Raw genomic sequence first — 16410 nt, forward strand, 5'->3', positions numbered from 1 at the left:
GTCAAAACTGATGGAAGTCTGACAGACGGAGCGTCATCAGTCAGTCTGACAACAGACAGACAACAGACAGACAGACGGATCAGAGCGAGCGCCGTCTGAAGCTTCTGTCTGTTCAGTCGGGAGCAGAAGAAACTTCCAGCTCCACCTGCAGTAAATCCAGCTGAGAAACATCAGACCTGCAGCTGTCTGTCTGCCTGTCTGCCTGTCTGTCTGTCTGCCTGTCTGTCTCATCACAACAACAACCAGCTCTCCTTGCTGCTCTGCAGGTTTTACACTGATCTATATGGTGCTTCTGTTCCACTGTGTGTTAGAGACTGGCTTTGAGTATCAGGCCCAGTCCAGGCTCAAATGTTAGTGTTTCAGAGAGTTTCTCCAACGTTGAAACCTGACAGCAGGTCAGGACCGACAGTGAAGCCAGAAAGGAAGGCAGAGTCCTCTAACGGAGATTAATGGATTATTACAATGAGTTTTATCCACTGACCTCAAACTAATGTTATAACTCTCGATGGTTTGTACTGGTACCAACTGAGGGGGGGCAGGGGCACGGGGGGGGGGTGTCTTACCTTCACCTTCACCATGCGTTTAACAGTCTTGATCTTGGCCTCGCAGAAGGCTCCTCTGTACTTGGCACTGACATCCGTCCCCACAGTCAGGTAGGCAGGCTCTTCCACTGCCTGCACACACACACACACACACACACACACACAGTTAGCATCATGACAGTCGCAACCGTCATCAGAGGAAGACATCCATGCATGGAGGCTGCAGTTAGCTGCATGTAGCTGCTCATCACTCCTGACTGAAGCCTGCAGTAACACCAGGACAACAATTCACTGACTTTCCCGTGGATTAAACTGAGCTGCCATGTTGGAGCCATGTTGGCCGGGTTCAGTAAACAGACCCCGGGCTACATGACGTGACGTAGCAAACTGAGCTGAAGCTTAGCCAAAACTATGAAAATAATGTTCCCAGTTTATTCCAGAGAGGCGTCGCCGGTAACTGGCTTCACCAAGTCAGACACTTACCTTCATCTTCAGGCTATTTGAGGGAGTCCAGCTCGAAAGATTGATTTCTGAAACACACAACAGGACAGGAATTATGATAGTCGGTGACCGGACTGAAGGACAGGGGGACAGAGTGGAAAACTGTCGAATGATTGTTAAATAATGCTAGCTAGCTAACAACTAGCCTCTTACTTCTAGCTCACGCATTCTTTCCCAGCTCGATGCAGCCCCCTCCCTCCACATCCACTAAATATGTGGCAGATAGCTCGCTGTAGCGGCGTTTACTTCGTCGAAACGGGGATCTAGTCGTGAGTTTCAGCGGGTTGAGCAGTAAATGTCGCGGGGTTGAGAGCAGGCTGACATGGCCGTGGGTCGGGACAACAACACGGAGCGGTGTGTTCTTCCCGCTTCGCTCCAGCCTGACTGAGTCACGTCGCCATCACAGCTCGCCATGTCAGACAGCAGCTCGGCTAGCGCTAGCCTCCAAACTGCTAGCTAATGAAAACCACCGGACAGCTGCTGGGAAAATGTGTAGGAAAACGTGTCCTAACCTTATCAAAGTAAAAACAACGACTGATTTCTAACGGAGAGCGAAGAAACGACGGGGGATTACTCTCAAGTCCCGAGCTAAATTTAGCTAGTTGGCTAACTAGCGAGTCAACTAACCTTGCTAGCTAGTTTGTGGATCATATGGCGATTTAAACCGTCTGATAACATCGGAGCTGGCTAACTAACGTCAACGTTAGTTCCTGTTACATCAATAAACTAAGTTTCTGTTAAGGATAATGAGAATCAATGGCCTTCGGTTAAACAAAAAGTATCTGTACAGGATTTATTTATTTAATATCGCTGTTCCACAAAAGGCGCATAACCTTACATTTCTTCACTGCAAAAACAAGCCGACTTGCTACTGCCATTCAATTCAACCAGCTCGTTTCGTCGTTTTAACAGCAAGAAACTGGGAAGAATCTGACCGTTTCTCCTCCGACATCTGACGGTCTCTCTGTCCCTGCGGCACCGCGAGTTTGAATTGTTAAAAGTTTACGTTTCGTTTAGGAAAGAATGTGAACATTTTTATACTTACATACAACGATGCGACTGCTTCCCCTCTCGCTCGGGTTGCAAAGCAATACACGAACAACAAGCTGTTGAGCCCGAGCTCTGTTTCCCGACACCCGATTGGCTGCGGTGACAGCGGTGGTCGAAACAGGGAAATGTGATTGGCCGAACGATCCCTCGATTTCAATAGGACATACCACTTCTGGCGCCGCTGTTGGCCGATACGAACGCGGCGCCTTGAGGGAAATGACGGCATCTGCTGCGCGCTCGTCCAATCAGAGGCGAGTTCAAGAGAAAAGCCGCGACTTGGAAACGCGATTGGCCTCGCACATATTGTTCCAAGCAAGGGCGCGTCGCTATTGGCTGAGCGGGCTTCCTTGTCCGTACCGAGACTCCACGTCACGCCAAACCCCATTCAAAAATCTGTCAGATTAATGTTACCCTGATAATCGGCAGAGGTAAATAAGTAGTAGAACATAATTTAAGATCTTTAACGAATCATTGGGGTTTCTAGTAATTTCGGCATAGGATAATCCACAAAGCAGCACTTTATTTAAACAAAATCTCAACTATTACGATTGGTTCACACCGCTTGCTAGCGCGCTCCGCTGCGTATTTTGGTGCCGGTAATAAGCGGTGAACCGGTGCTATAGGTTGATATTTTATTGAGATGAGTGCTGTATGATGTACTAGGTGTATGCCGAAGTGAAGAGTGGCTCATACAAACACGTAAAAGGTCTTAAGTCATGGTGTGTCACATATGTAACTTCGCCGATAAGCAAGGAAAGACAAAACCGGCAGATTTTTAAATGGAGTTCGGCGTCACGTTCTCTTCCGTACAAGAGAGAAGTCACGTATCGGGATTGTGGGAGCCAGGCTGCACAACAAGCCGCTTTGCTCTGGTTCAACAGCACAGTCACCCAGAAACAGCCAGCCGGCCGTGCGGGAGGACTGACGGTAAAACGGTAAATAAAGAGGTGAAAACTGAACGGGCTTTGGTCTGAACACTGTCGAGCAGTGTGGCGCCGTTTGTAAAGAGTCGGAGTGGGCGGGCCCGGCCGCGCTGTTACGTAACCGGAAGAGAGTGAAGGTAAAACCATACATGAGATTTCTCTCTAGTAATATGAACAGTTTTCATTTCTAACAATAACAGACCTACAACAGCTTCACACTGACCAAGGTCCAGCTCGAGGACAATCCTGACAGCTGAGGAGGAGGGGGGGGGGGGGGGGGGGGAGTCAGAGGGTGACCTTTGAACCTGAAACAGGTGTGTGTGTGTGTCTTCAGCTGCAGTTTTTAAATCACGTCTTTCTCATCATTTAAATGTGGAAATAAATAAACTCTTATCTACTGTTTCTGTAGTACAGCCAGTTACTGCACACTGACCATGTCAGTCTGTACTGCAACACCGTCAGTCTGTTGTCCTGTGTCATCAGTCTGTTGTCCTGTGTCATCAGTCTGTACTGTAACACTGTCAGTCTGTTGTCCTGTCATGTCAGTCTGTTGTCCTGTCATGTCAGTCTGTTGTCCTGTGTCATGTCAGTCTGTTGTCCTGTGTTGTATCAGTCTGTACTGTAACAGTCAGTCTGTTGTCCTGTCATGTCAGTCTGTTGTCCTGTGTTGTATCAGTCTGTACTGTAACAGTCAGTCTGTTGTCCTGTCATGTCAGTCTGTTGTCCTGTCATGTCAGTCTGTTGTCCTGTGTCATGTCAGTCTGTTGTCCTGTGTCATGTCAGTCTGTACTGTAACACTGTCAGTCTGTTGTCCTGTCATGTCAGTCTGTTGTCCTGTGTCATGTCAGTCTGTTGTCCTGTGTCATGTCAGTCTGTACTGTAACACTGTCAGTCTGTTGTCCTGTCATGTCAGTCTGTTGTCCTGTGTTGTATCAGTCTGTACTGTAACACTGTCAGTCTGTTGTCCTGTCATGTCAGTCTGTTGTCCTGTGTTGTATCAGTCTGTACTGTAACACTGTCAGTCTGTTGTCCTGTCATGTCAGTCTGTTGTCCTGTGTTGCATCAGTCTGTACTGTAACAGTCAGTCTGTTGTCCTGTGGTGTGTCAGTCTGTTGTCCTGTGTCATCAGTCTGTACTGAAACACTGTCAGTCTGTTGTCCTCCCTCTGAGGTAAACAAAAAGGTGAAAGACAGCGTTACTATGGAAACAACTTTTTCGTCAACCTTTTATTTTCAAAGCTGAAATTAATCAAACCAAAAGCAAAACAGACATGAATGGTCCAGGAACTATAAAACATACAAAATAATCAATCTGGGTCCGAGCTGTCAGGAGAGTTGGTGGGATGACAGTGTGTGTGTGTGTGTGTGTGTGTGTGTGTGTGTGTGTGTGTGTGTGTGTGTGTGTGTAGGGGGGGGGGGGGTCTGCAGCGCTGATTTTACATGTTGTCTTCATCAGAGTCATCCTCCTCTTCCAAAGAATCCTGTGAAAGAGAGAGAGAGCATTAGAGGAATCAGAGTACTGCTGTGTGCTAACAGTACTACCAGAGAACCAGTATGTGTTGATGACAGCATGTTAGCAGTACTACTGTCAGTAACATTATTAGTGTGTGTTAATAACAGCTGGTGGTTTGATATTTTCTCAGCTCACAGCTTTCTGTTTTTTAACCATTTAACAGCTGGAAGAACGGAACGTTAAGGCCGTCTGCCAGGTGAGTCCAGGTAGACACAGTGTGCCGATCGGCCGACAGGTCGGGTGTGTGCCGATCGGCCGACAGGTCGGGTGTGTGCCGATCAGCTGACAGAGCGGGTGTGTGCCGATCGGCCGACAGGGCGGGTGTGTGCCGATCGGCCGACAGGGCGGTTGTGCCGATCGGCCGACAGGGCGGGTGTGTGCCGGACAGGGCGGGTGTGTGCCGATCAGCTGACAGCTCACCTTGGCGTACTTCTCGGCCTCCTCCCTGACGTCTTTGGGTACGAGTTCGTGTCGTCCGTTTGTTACTGAGGAGAGAGGACAGGAAGTGAGTCAGATGCGTCACCGTGGCGACCAGCTGAACAGGAAGTGAGTTTTCTGTTTGGGTCCATTTTCTGTTTGGTGTATGCCACCGTCATAAAATGGGAAACACCAATTTTGAAAAAACTCCCTAAATATCGGCAAAAAGTTTTTACGTTCGCTTGAGGTGTTTTTGTTTGTCTGTCGATAATAAAAAGGTTATTCAAAAAAACAGCGTTGGAAACGTGTTTTGCAAATTAATGACGCAGAGTTAAAGTGACCCTGTTCTGCAGCTGCAGCTTGTCCAGTCTGCTGCTGTGGCCCAGAGACCGGCCCAGAGTCCGGCCCAGAGACCGGCCCAGAGTCCGGCCCAGAGTCCGACCCAAAGACCGGCTCAGAGACCGGCCCGATGATCCTGCAGCAGATCAGATGTCGTTCTGGATCCTAACCAAGGTTATTATATTATATATTTATATTTTGCATTTTTCATTAGTTTATTTTTATTTTATTTTTTATTTCATTTTGACTTTTTGTTTTCAATTTCAGTTTAGTTTTAATTAGTTTTTAAAGCAGGTTTGCTAGTTTAGTTTTTATTTTTTGAAAATGCTTAGTTTTAATTTAGTTTTTATTTTTTGAAAATGCTTAGTTTTAGTTTAGTTTTTATTAGTTTCAGTGTAAGTTTTAGTCTTTTTTTGTAATATGGGGTATTTGTCAGGGGCGAGATTCAAAAATTCTAAATACTAGGCTTATGTATGAAATAAATTGACAAAGACGAAAACTAAAGACATTTTCTCTATAATTTGTTTGTTTTAGTTAGTTTGGTAAACACACAATACAGTTTCAGTTAGTTATCATTTTTTTGTAAAGCCTCGTTTTTACTTTTATTTCAGTTAACAAAAATGTTTTTTCACACCTAGTTTTCGTTATTTTGTTAGTTTTCGTTAACGATAATAACCTCGGTCCTAACGTGTTTCAGCAGAGGCTCTCAGGCTGTAAAAAGCTTCACACAGAGACTCCCAGAACTGTTCTGTGTCTCTGTTCCAGATATATGGCGCCCGGCGTAGAAAGGCATTTCTCCTGTGATACAGCCCATAATATTAAGACAGCGCCACGAGAAAGACAGAAATATACTGTACAGCCAGCAGACTACATGACAGAATTATTATTACTTCTCTTGGAAAGCTCATTGTGATCTTGTCTCACCACACACACACAAACCTACTTATTCGGTTAAAAGCCGTTAATGGAAACGCACCAGATTCACATTTTACGGTTGTCAACTTTTCAAATTTTTGCTTTGAATTTGCGCAAAATCTGAATGGAAACACAGACACTGTCACACACTGCCAACGGACCAGGAGGAACGAGTCAGGGGGATCGTTTTTGGATGAGTTGATATTTCAAAAGGGGAAAATCCTGCTCAGGACAGGACAGGGCAGGGCAGGGCAGGACAGGGCAGGGCAGGGCAGGGCAGGGATGGGCAGGGCAGGGCAGGGCAGGACAGGACAGGACAGGACAAAACAGGGCAGGACAGGACAGGACAGGACAGGACAGGGCAGGACAGGGCAGGACAGGGCAGGACAGGGCAGGGCAGGACAGGACAGGACAGGGCAGGACAGGACAGGGCAGGGCAGGGCAGGACAGGACAGGGGCTGCAGAGCGGCCTGAGCAGGACAGACAGTGTTCGGTTCTTACTTTCTCCCACCCAGCTGAGCTCCAGCTCGAACGCCTTGTCCTTCACCTCGTCATGAACGATGTAGATTCTGGAAGACAGAAAGACAGAAAGACAGAGGAGACAGAGGAGACAGAGGAGACAGAGGAGACAGAGGAGACAGAGGAGACGCTTCATCAGCAGCTGCAGCAAGTTCACAGGAAGCTTTCACTGACTGTTCACATGGACTTGAGTGTCTCGGTTATGAGTCTTATCCCGGTTTTGATCATATTCAGGATGTGGCGTTCACATGGAACACAGAAATCTGGTTCTTCATATCTCCGTATTCATGATAAATACTAACACCCCGCTTACTGATGCCTGCATGCTGCAGGCGCCTGTGATGTTTACAACACAAACCGGCAAATTTGAAATCGTTAATCTGATATTCCTCTGTAACCGTTAACCTTAAATTAATTTGACTGTTTAGTTTTGATGTTTGGCTGTAGTAATGTTTCTTTAGTATTTTCCTCCTGACCTGACTCGCTCCACTGTGCGTGTTGGAAACCGGCCTCCTGTAGTCTGGATCTACAGACTAACAGCTCAGCATTTCCATGCTTTCTCCATCTAAACTGCCGAGTATATTTCATTCTTTCATCACCGAAAGAGAAAACTCCGTTTCCTCATCGCTCCAGAAGTGAGACGCTCACGTTGTTGTTGTTGTTTGTGTTTTTCTGTCCCGTCTCTCGGCTGAAGCCTGTGCAGGGAGTCTGCAGCGGTCAGAAACCTGGATCAGATGTTTACATGCGACAGGATCCCGGTTTCTTTCGGAGTACTCCGGCTAGCATAATCGGGTTTCTCAAAACCGGGATAAGGGCTTATCCGGGTTTCTGAAATCGGGATATGATGTTTACATGAGCAAACACAAAAACGGGATACTTCAAAAACCCGATCATAACCGGGAGACTCAAGTCCATGTAAACGCACTCAGTGAGTGCGCGTGTGTGTGTGTGTGTGTGTGTGTGTGTGTGTGTGTGTGTGTGTGTGTGTGTGTGGGACTATCTGTTCAGGTACAACAGGAAACATTACCCAGAAGACACCAAGGCCTCCTCTCCTCCTGCAGTAACATCCTGTATCCAGACTGCAGATCTGATCCTGGATCATATTTACACCTGTCAGTAAAGCGTCTCCAGGCTCTCCTCTGCTGACGCTCACAGCAAAATAAACTCTTCATCTGCAGCCTGACACTTCCTGTTCCTGTCTGATCTGTTTGTTCTGCTTCCTGGTTTCATCCACATGCAAAACTTTATTTCCATTAACAAGTTCCTCTGTGTGGACCGGAGACGCTTCGCTTTTAAACTGTTCATGAGGCTGATGAGTCTCTGAGCTCCAGCCTCAGTGTCTTTTACACCTGGATATCACTTGTATGTTTATGTCTGAACTTTAAAGGATCAGTCTGGTGTTTTTAATGCATTTCTTACCATCAACAAATCCTATGAAAATAACAAATTCAGCAATGATTTGTTCTGCTAACAAGTCTGGTCCATGTATCTGGTCCCAGTGCAGCCATGTCCCAGCAGCCATAGAACTCCATTGTATTAAAAAACGATTAAAAACCCGTCACAGAGCCATGCTGCTGCTCTGCAGCATATTTCATCATCACCATGCACCGGGCCGGACCACTTTTTCCTCAAACGACTTAATAAGCCGGCCGGAAACACGTTTTCCATCTCAGGAAAGTAGTTCCGTAGCACAGAAAATAGTCCCCCGGCGTAATGAAGAATTTGTTCCCGTTTGAATTTGATTTGGTAAAAACTACAACAGCCTGACTTTTCATGGTAACGGTTAGAGATTTTTAAAATGTAAACTATGTCTTTGTGAGCTGAATTTCAAGGTTTTTATCTTACAATTGGAGCCGATGACTTCCTGGTTGACGGCTAAAGGGAACATGGGAAGTCAGAAAGTAACGGGAGGAGAGCAAACGCATTGTTGATTTTGTTATTTTCATAGGATTTGTTGACGGTAAGAAATGCATTAAAAAACACCGGCCTTATCGTTTAAATAAAGTTTTTTGGATGCGGACACCATGCAGACTCTTACATTTTGGCCACTTCCTTCACCAGCTCTCTGCACGTCATGTCCTTCATCTGAGGAGACAACGCAAAGACAAATTCAGTCAAACATCTTTACACCAAGAAGAGAAGTCAAACCAGATTCAGACTATAGACAGATCCCTCCAGATTCAGACTATAGACAGATCCCTCTACATTCAGACTATAGACAGATCCCTCTACATTCAGACTATAGACATATCCCTCCAAATTCAGACTATAGACATATCCCTCCAAATTCAGACTATAGACATATCCCTCCAAATTCAGACTATAGACAGAGCCCTCCAGATTCAGACTATAGACAGATCCCTCCAGATTCAGACTATAGACAGATCCCTCTATAGACAGATCCCTCCAGATTCAGACTATAGACAGATCCCTCCAGATTCAGACTATAGACAGATTTAATAAAATTGTTCCTCACCTGCAGTTTTTCGATCTCTGTCTTGGCGGCCTGTTTTGCCTTTCCGATGGCACAGCCCCAGTAACCCTGAACACAGAGTCTGTGTTAGGCCTCACACTGATAACAGAGTCTATATGCAGACTGATACAGTGTCTGTGTGTGTGTGTGTGTGTGTGTGTGTGTGTGTGTGTGTGTGTGTGTGTGTGTGTGTGTGTGTGTGTGCAGCTGATGTTTCTGATGAGCCAGGTGAACAGTCAGGTGAACTCACGTATGAAATGCCAGAGGGATCGACCATGTAGAGCTGAGGACCGTCGTCTTTATCGTAGGAGCCCAGGATGAAGCTGCAGACAGAGAGAGAGACAGGCAGAGAGAGAGAGAGACAGGCAGAGAGACAGGCAGAGAGAGAGAGAGAGAGACAGACAGGCAGAGAGAGAGAGAGACAGGCAAAGAGAGAGAGACACAGGCAAAGAGAGAGAGACAGACAGACAGAGAGAGAGAGAGACAGGCAGAGAGACAGACAGGCAGAGAGAGAGAGAGAGACACAGGCAGAGAGACAGAGAGAGAGACAGGCAAAGAGACAGGCAGAGAGAGAGAGAGACAGGCAAAGAGAGAGAGAGACAGGCAGAGAGACAGAGAGAGACACAGACAGACAGAGAGAGAGAGAGACAGGCAGAGAGAGAGAGAGACAGGCAAAGAGAGAGAGAGACAGGCAGAGAGACAGAGAGAGAGACAGACAGACAGAGAGAGAGAGAGAGAGAGAGAGAGAGAGAGAGAGAGAGAGAGAGAGAGAGAGAGAGAGAGAGAGAGAGACAGAGAGAGAGAGAGAGACAGGCAGAAAGACAGGCAGACAGACAGAGAGAGACAGGCAGAGAGAGAGAGACAGAGGGAGAGAGAGAGAGACAGGCAGAAAGACAGGCAGACAGACAGAGAGAGAGACAGGCAGAGAGACAGAGATACAGGCACAGAGAGAGAGAGAGACAGGGAGAAACAGAGAGAGACAGGCAGAGAGAGAGAGGGAGAGACAGGCAGAGAGACAGACAGACAGGCAGAGGGAGAGACAGGCAGAGAGACAGACAGGCAGAGGGAGAGACAGGCAGAGAGACAGACATTATTATGGAGCCGACCGGCTGGGTGAAGCAGTGAAAAGTGAAATGTGTTCAGTCTCATTACAGCAGAGGAGGAAAGTAACTCAGTAAAGATCCAGAAGCTCAGACCTGGAGGAACTGGACTGAGGTTTTCATCCTATGACACTTTCTCCTCCTCCTCCTCTACTTCTATCTGCCGGCTGAGTCACTAGTTACTTTGCAGAATAAAGTTTTACATCAAAACATACGATGAGCTCATAAAATATGTTTCATAGTTAGAGTTTAAAGTCCAACAGGATCTGGATCAGTTAGACGACAACATTAAAATACTTCTGACAGGTTCCTGCTTCAATAATTTAACTCTCTGAAAGACGACTTTTACTTTTCATACTTCAGTAAAAGTCTAGAAGTATTATCAGTAAAATGTCCTGAAGGAAACTTTCAAATGCAGAACTTTTACTTTCACTGAAGTGTTTCTACATTATGGTTTTGAAAACTTTCACTTCAGTAAAGGATTTCAGGACTTTTTCCTCCACTGCATTACAGCGAGTGTCGATATCTTTGGCTGTTTTTGGAGATTTTTGGAGTGTGAAGAAACTGACCGGAGCCTACCGAGTCCAAAACCACACCGAGTCCAAAACCACACCGAGTCCAAAACCACACCGGCTGGTTTCACTAGCCAGTTCCTCCGGTCTGCTCAGTGAAAGCAGCTGCTGTCCTTACTGACTAAATGAGACTCTTTTATTTTACTGATATTTAACTGATGTTTAGTGAAAATTAGCGATGGGACGATATGTTGAGATTCAATACATCTCAATACAAAACATGTCAGTCCGTCTGGTGTGTCAGGAACATGAATGGTGATATCAGCTCCATGTTATTCTGCTGTCAGGAACATGAATGGTGATATCAGCTCCATGTTATTCTGCTGTCAGGAACATGAATGGTGATATCAGCTCCATGTTATTCTGCTGTCAGGAACATGAATGGTGATATCAGCTCCATGTTATTCTGCTGTAGTAATCACTAATGAGACTCTTGACCATCACAGTTTCACAAGCTCTCCATCCAAATTATATTATTGTCACTTTGTAACGACATTTTTAAATTGTTGTTTACATTCTAGCAGCCAATGGCATCGCTGGAAAGATTTGAGTCTCAGAAATAAACAGAATTCTGCTCAGTCAGACTTTGTTGCCACTGAACTTTTACTGATCACATCGGATCCTGGCTGTATTGATCCTGAACCTCAGATGGTTTATTGAACTGTATCATGAGATGAGCAGATGGTCACTGTTGCAGGTGGTTCTGTGGTGTTATGGAAGAGAACAGTTCTAATACAGAGAGAGAGAGAACAGTTCTAATAGAGAGAGAACAGTTCTAATATAGAGAGAGAGAGAACAGTTCTAATAGAGAGAGAACAGTTCTAATATAGAGAGAGAGAGAACAGTTCTAATAGAGAGAGAACAGTTCTAATAGAGAGAGAACAGTTCTAATATAGAGAGAGAGAGAACAGTTCTAATAGAGAGAGAACAGTTCTAATAGAGAGAGAGAACAGTTTAGAGCTGCAACGATTAATCGATTAGTTGTCAACTATTAAATTAATCGCCAACTATTTTGATAATCGATTAATCGGTTTGAGTAATTTTTTAAGAAAAATAAGTCAAAATTCTCTGATTCCAGCTTCTTAAATGTGAATATTTTCTGGTTTCTTTCCTCCTCTATGACAGTAAACTGAATATCTTTGGGTTGTGGACAAAACAAGACATTTGAGGACGTCATCTTGGGCTTTGGGAAACACTGATCCACATTTTTCACCATTTTCTGACATTTTAGAGACCAAACAACTGATCGATTAATCGAGAAAATAATCCACAGATTAATCCACAATGAAAATAATCGTTAGTTGCAGCCCTAGAACAGTTCTAATACAGTTAGAGAACAGAGAGAACAGTTCTAATACAGTTAGAGAACAGAGAGAACAGTTCTAATACAGTTAGAGAACAGAGAGAACAGTTCTAATACAGTTAGAGAACAGAGAGACCAGTGGACTGACTCACCTGCAGCCGAACGGCCGCACTGCGCTGTACAGTGTGTAGGCGTGAACGTACATGGCCACTCTGTCTGAGAGATGCTGTCAGGACACACAGAGAACACTGATCCAACACACTGTAACAGACTGGGGGGTGTGTGTGTGTGTGTGTGTGTGTGTGTGTGTGTGTGTGTGTGTGTGTGTACAGAGTGTGTGTGTGTGGGTGTGTGTACAGAGTGTGTATAGTGTGTGTGTGTGTGTACCTTTAGTGGGATGTCGTGTCCGTAGTTGGATCTGAAGTTTGAAGCTTCTTCTCTGGCGACTTCAGAGAGCGAGCGAGCATCAGCCAGCAGGCCAGCAACCGCCTGGAGAGAGAGACAGAGAGAGAGACAGGTCACACTGCTGCCTGGAGAGAGAGAGACAGGTCACACTGCTGCCTGGAGAGAGAGAGAGAGAGAGAGAGAGAGAGAGAGAGACAGGTCACACTGCAGCCTGGAGAGAGAGAGAGAGAGAGAGACAGGTCACACTGCAGCCTGGAGAGAGAGAGAGAGAGAGACAGGTCACACTGCAGCCTGGAGAGAGAGAGAGAGAGAGACGGGTCACACCGCAGGGTGGAGAGAGAGAGACAGGTCACACTGCAGGGTGGAGAGAGAGAGACAGGTCACACTGCAGGGTGGGGAGAGAGAGACAGGTCACACTGCAGGGTGGAGAGAGAGAGACAGGTCACACTGCAGGGTGGAGAGAGAGAGACAGGTCACACTGCAGGGTGGAGAGAGAGACAGGTCACACTGCAGGGTGGGGAGAGAGAGACAGGTCACACTGCAGGGTGGAGAGAGAGAGACAGGTCACACTGCAGGGTGGAGAGAGAGAGACAGGTCACACTGCAGGGTGGAGAGAGAGAGAGACAGGTCACACTGCAGGGTGGAGAGAGAGAGACAGGTCACACTGCAGGGTGGAGAGAGAGAGACAGGTCACACTGCAGGGTGGAGAGAGAGAGACAGGTCACACTGCAGGGTGGAGAGAGAGAGACAGGTCACACTGCAGGGTGGAGGCAAAGACGCAGCAGTTCTGCTGCTCTGCTGCATTTTAAAGTTAATCACTGCAGCTCCAGTCTGAGTACTGATCTGGAACCAGTCTCTGTCACTGGACTCAGTCTCTGTCACTGGTGAACCAGTCTCTGTCACTGGACCCAGTCTCTGTCACTGGTGAACCAGTCTCTGTCACTGGACCCAGTGGAAGCAGGGACAGACTGGTTCCACTCTGACAGAGACAGTAAGCAGCGGTCTGTCAAGCTTCTCTGGACGACTGACTGAATGTGCTCTGCCTCAGTGTGTGTGTGTGTGTGTGTGTGTGTGTGTGTGTGTGTGTGTGTTACCATGCCGACGTGTCTGTCGATGTTGAAGATGCGTTTGTTGGATCCTTCCTCGTACAGTTTGGACAGAACCAGCTTCTCCACTCCGAACACAACGCCGTCCTTACAGCGGATCCCTATGGCCGTGCTGCACACACACACACACACACACACACACACACACACACACACACACACACACACACACACACACAGAGTCACAGTTAGACCCCTCTACTGGTTATCTACAAATTAAACTGACTGATTACTTACTGATTACTTACTGATTATTTACTGTTACCTACTTGTTATCTACTGGTTATCTACTGAACAAGAGGCAGCCAGGGCAAACAGAAAAATAGAACATGGAGAATCTGACCTGCTGTTCTCTACGGCCTTCATGGCGTATTCCACCTGAAACACTCTGCCGTCTGGAGAGAAGGTGGAGGCCGACAAGTCATACTGGGGGGGGGGGAGACAGAGACAGAGACAGAGACAGAGTGTCAGTTACACCAGCTGATGGACCTTTGACAGGAGACAGGTTGATGGAACATTGGAGCTCCGCAGCCTTCCCATCTCTCTGTATGGACAGAGCATCGCTCCAAACTCCATTTAAAATTCTGGGAGTGTAATGTTGATCAACTGTAGATCTGTTGAGAATCGTTAGCATCCACTTTTCAACTCGGCACACATCCATCACATACAAGGCAACGCTTTATTCCACTAAAACGTCCACTTTTACAATCGATTGGTCTGACTTTCTCACCGTCTTCTTCCACCAAAACACTCAGGAGGGCGACAGCGAGCAGCGTGAACCACTGTACAACACACAAGTTGTGTTGAAATAAATGCTGCTTGGTGGACCAGGTGTGTGCCGAACTTACCAAAAGACCCTAAATGTTCCTAAACAGTCTTCAGTCATGTTCTACAAGGAGCGTACGTCTGCCGATACGAACGAAAATGTAAAACTGACAGAATTTTGAATGGAGTTTGGCGTGAATAGACAAACGGGCACGTATCGGGGCTAGTGATCCTGTTCCTGCTCAGCACAGACAGTGTGTCACTGATTTGTACAAAGCATTATATTTACCATGATCTACCTCTACCTAACGTTACCGACCTAACGTAGACTTCGGAATTACATAGTGCTTCTGCTTCATGTTGCTGTTGGTTTTAAACCTTCATACAGACGCACGAGCTGAACTAAAAGCTCTGTACATTCTACTTTCAATTTCCTTTTAGCTACCTAGCTTAGCTCGGCTAGCTAGCCTGGCCTCACTGTGACTCAGCAGGCTAACATGCTAGCTAACAGCAGGCAAGTTGTTATGAATGTTACAGTTCACAGCAGAACTGCTCGTTATTCCTCCAGACAGACGGATCAGTAACATGCAGATAAAAGATAAAACCCGCTCACCCCGGTGCCGATAGAACTCATTTTAACAGAAACTAGAAATCCTCTGGTCAGATCAGTCCGCTGGTTCAGCGCCGCATCACACTCACACCACCGTCAAGTTACGAGTTGATAGATCAGCTTTCCGGTTACAACTTTCAAAATAAAAGCTTCACCAACGCCCACGTGTTTGAACAGTTTTTATTACGTTTTGTTGTTTTGTGAGTAAGACGAAGAACCAAAGTAAAGGAAAGAATATATTTGAAGAAGAATCTTAACATTTCTTCCCCAAAATGTCTCTTTACAGCACATATGTTTAGCCATATTGGCATATGCAAGATGCCAAATATATCAGGCAGCAGAAATACACAAAGAAAGACTCAACTACTAAACATGCTGTGTGTCAAAACACTGGGGCAGGTCTCCGATGTTAAAAAGTCTTTGTTAACCAATAGCTGTAGAACAAATTGTTCCTAAAGGCTGAAGAAAGAAGCCTTAACTACCCAGTATCATAACAATATCATTCTCATAATGCAATATAATCTGTTTAACATCTATTTTACAGCTTTAGTTTAACTCCACATGTTATCGGACGATTCCAGTGAATATTTCACAACAATTTTTGTTGTTCTGTAAAACTCAATACGTCCACCAATGACAACTTTTATTCTTTTATTCTGAAGAATCACCTGACTTCCAGTTATATCCCGGTTGCTTGACGCACCTCATACCAACGAAGAAGCTGCCTGAGTCCACCGGCTCTCTGCTGCCGCCCGCTGCTGTGGAGGGAAGCTGCAGTGACGTCACATATACTCGCGGGAGATACGTTATTATCTATTTAATGAATCATACATAATAATGCTGCTATTTGTGTTATTATCTATTTAATGAACTGTACATAACAACGCTGATATTCGTGTAGCCAGTTTCTCTATGTATGATCTCTAAGCAGATCCAGGATCAGTAAAATACTCCAGTAGTTTTTCCTTGTGAAGCCAACAGAATTGAAAAAATTAACTCCTAATCTATTATAATTTGTATAATTGATTCATCGTTTTAGTCATTTATCAGTAAAAACTCCAAATATTTTCTGGTTGCAGCTTCACAGATTTGCTGCTTTTCTCCGTTTCATCTCATTATTATTAAATGAATCCTTTGTGGGTTTTTTGACTGCTGCTCAGACCGAGGAAGAAACCTAAAGAATCACTTTGGACTCCGGAAACTGTGCTGGACTTCTGGCATTCATTTAGACATTTTACAGACTAAATGATTAATCAATTAATAAAACGATAATGAAAATAATGGTTAGTTGCGGCCCTAGAGTGAAATAAACCCTCATCAGTCACACATCTCCACACAGCTTCACACAGGGAGGGTTT

The 16410-nt window shown here is 45.7% G+C and overlaps 1 protein-coding gene and 1 long non-coding RNA gene across 2 annotated transcripts; both read right to left on the reverse strand.

Moving 5' to 3' along the window:
* Nucleotides 1-561: 561 nt before the first annotated feature.
* On the reverse strand, nucleotides 562-2118 carry LOC139641344 (uncharacterized). Its single transcript, XR_011694977.1, has 3 exons — nucleotides 2089-2118; nucleotides 1026-1072; nucleotides 562-674 (listed from the first exon to the last, which is right to left on the reverse strand). It is a non-coding gene; the product is annotated as an uncharacterized lncRNA (long non-coding RNA).
* A 2115-nt stretch (nucleotides 2119-4233) lies between these two features.
* On the reverse strand, nucleotides 4234-15165 carry psma3 (proteasome 20S subunit alpha 3). Its single transcript, XM_071515697.1, has 11 exons — nucleotides 15056-15165; nucleotides 14021-14103; nucleotides 13666-13789; nucleotides 12554-12655; nucleotides 12319-12392; nucleotides 9442-9514; nucleotides 9195-9260; nucleotides 8757-8803; nucleotides 6701-6768; nucleotides 4949-5013; nucleotides 4234-4496 (listed from the first exon to the last, which is right to left on the reverse strand). Exons 1-11 carry the CDS (start codon nucleotides 15074-15076, stop codon nucleotides 4452-4454), a joined length of 768 nt encoding a protein of 255 aa, XP_071371798.1. The 5' UTR covers nucleotides 15077-15165; the 3' UTR covers nucleotides 4234-4451.
* Between the last annotated feature and the right edge of the window lie 1245 nt (nucleotides 15166-16410).

Source organism: Centroberyx affinis, unplaced genomic scaffold, assembly GCF_046629955.1.
Source record: "Centroberyx affinis isolate AG114_WGS23_722 - 3 ecotype Tasmania unplaced genomic scaffold, CSIRO-AGI_Caff_v1 ptg000030l_1, whole genome shotgun sequence".
Taxonomy (NCBI): Eukaryota; Metazoa; Chordata; class Actinopteri; order Beryciformes; family Berycidae; genus Centroberyx; species Centroberyx affinis.

Bases quoted from the DNA above. Each gene is read 5' to 3' on its own strand.
- psma3 (XM_071515697.1), bottom strand. From the start codon at position 15,076: ATGAGTTCTATCGGCACCGGG. The intron at 9,515-12,318 runs GTGAGTCAGTCC...CTCTGTCTGCAG, and splicing joins GTGCGGCCGTTCGGCTGCAG to CTTCATCCTGGGCTCCTACG. The intron at 9,261-9,441 runs GTGAGTTCACCT...CTCTGTGTTCAG, and splicing joins ATCCCTCTGGCATTTCATAC to GGTTACTGGGGCTGTGCCAT.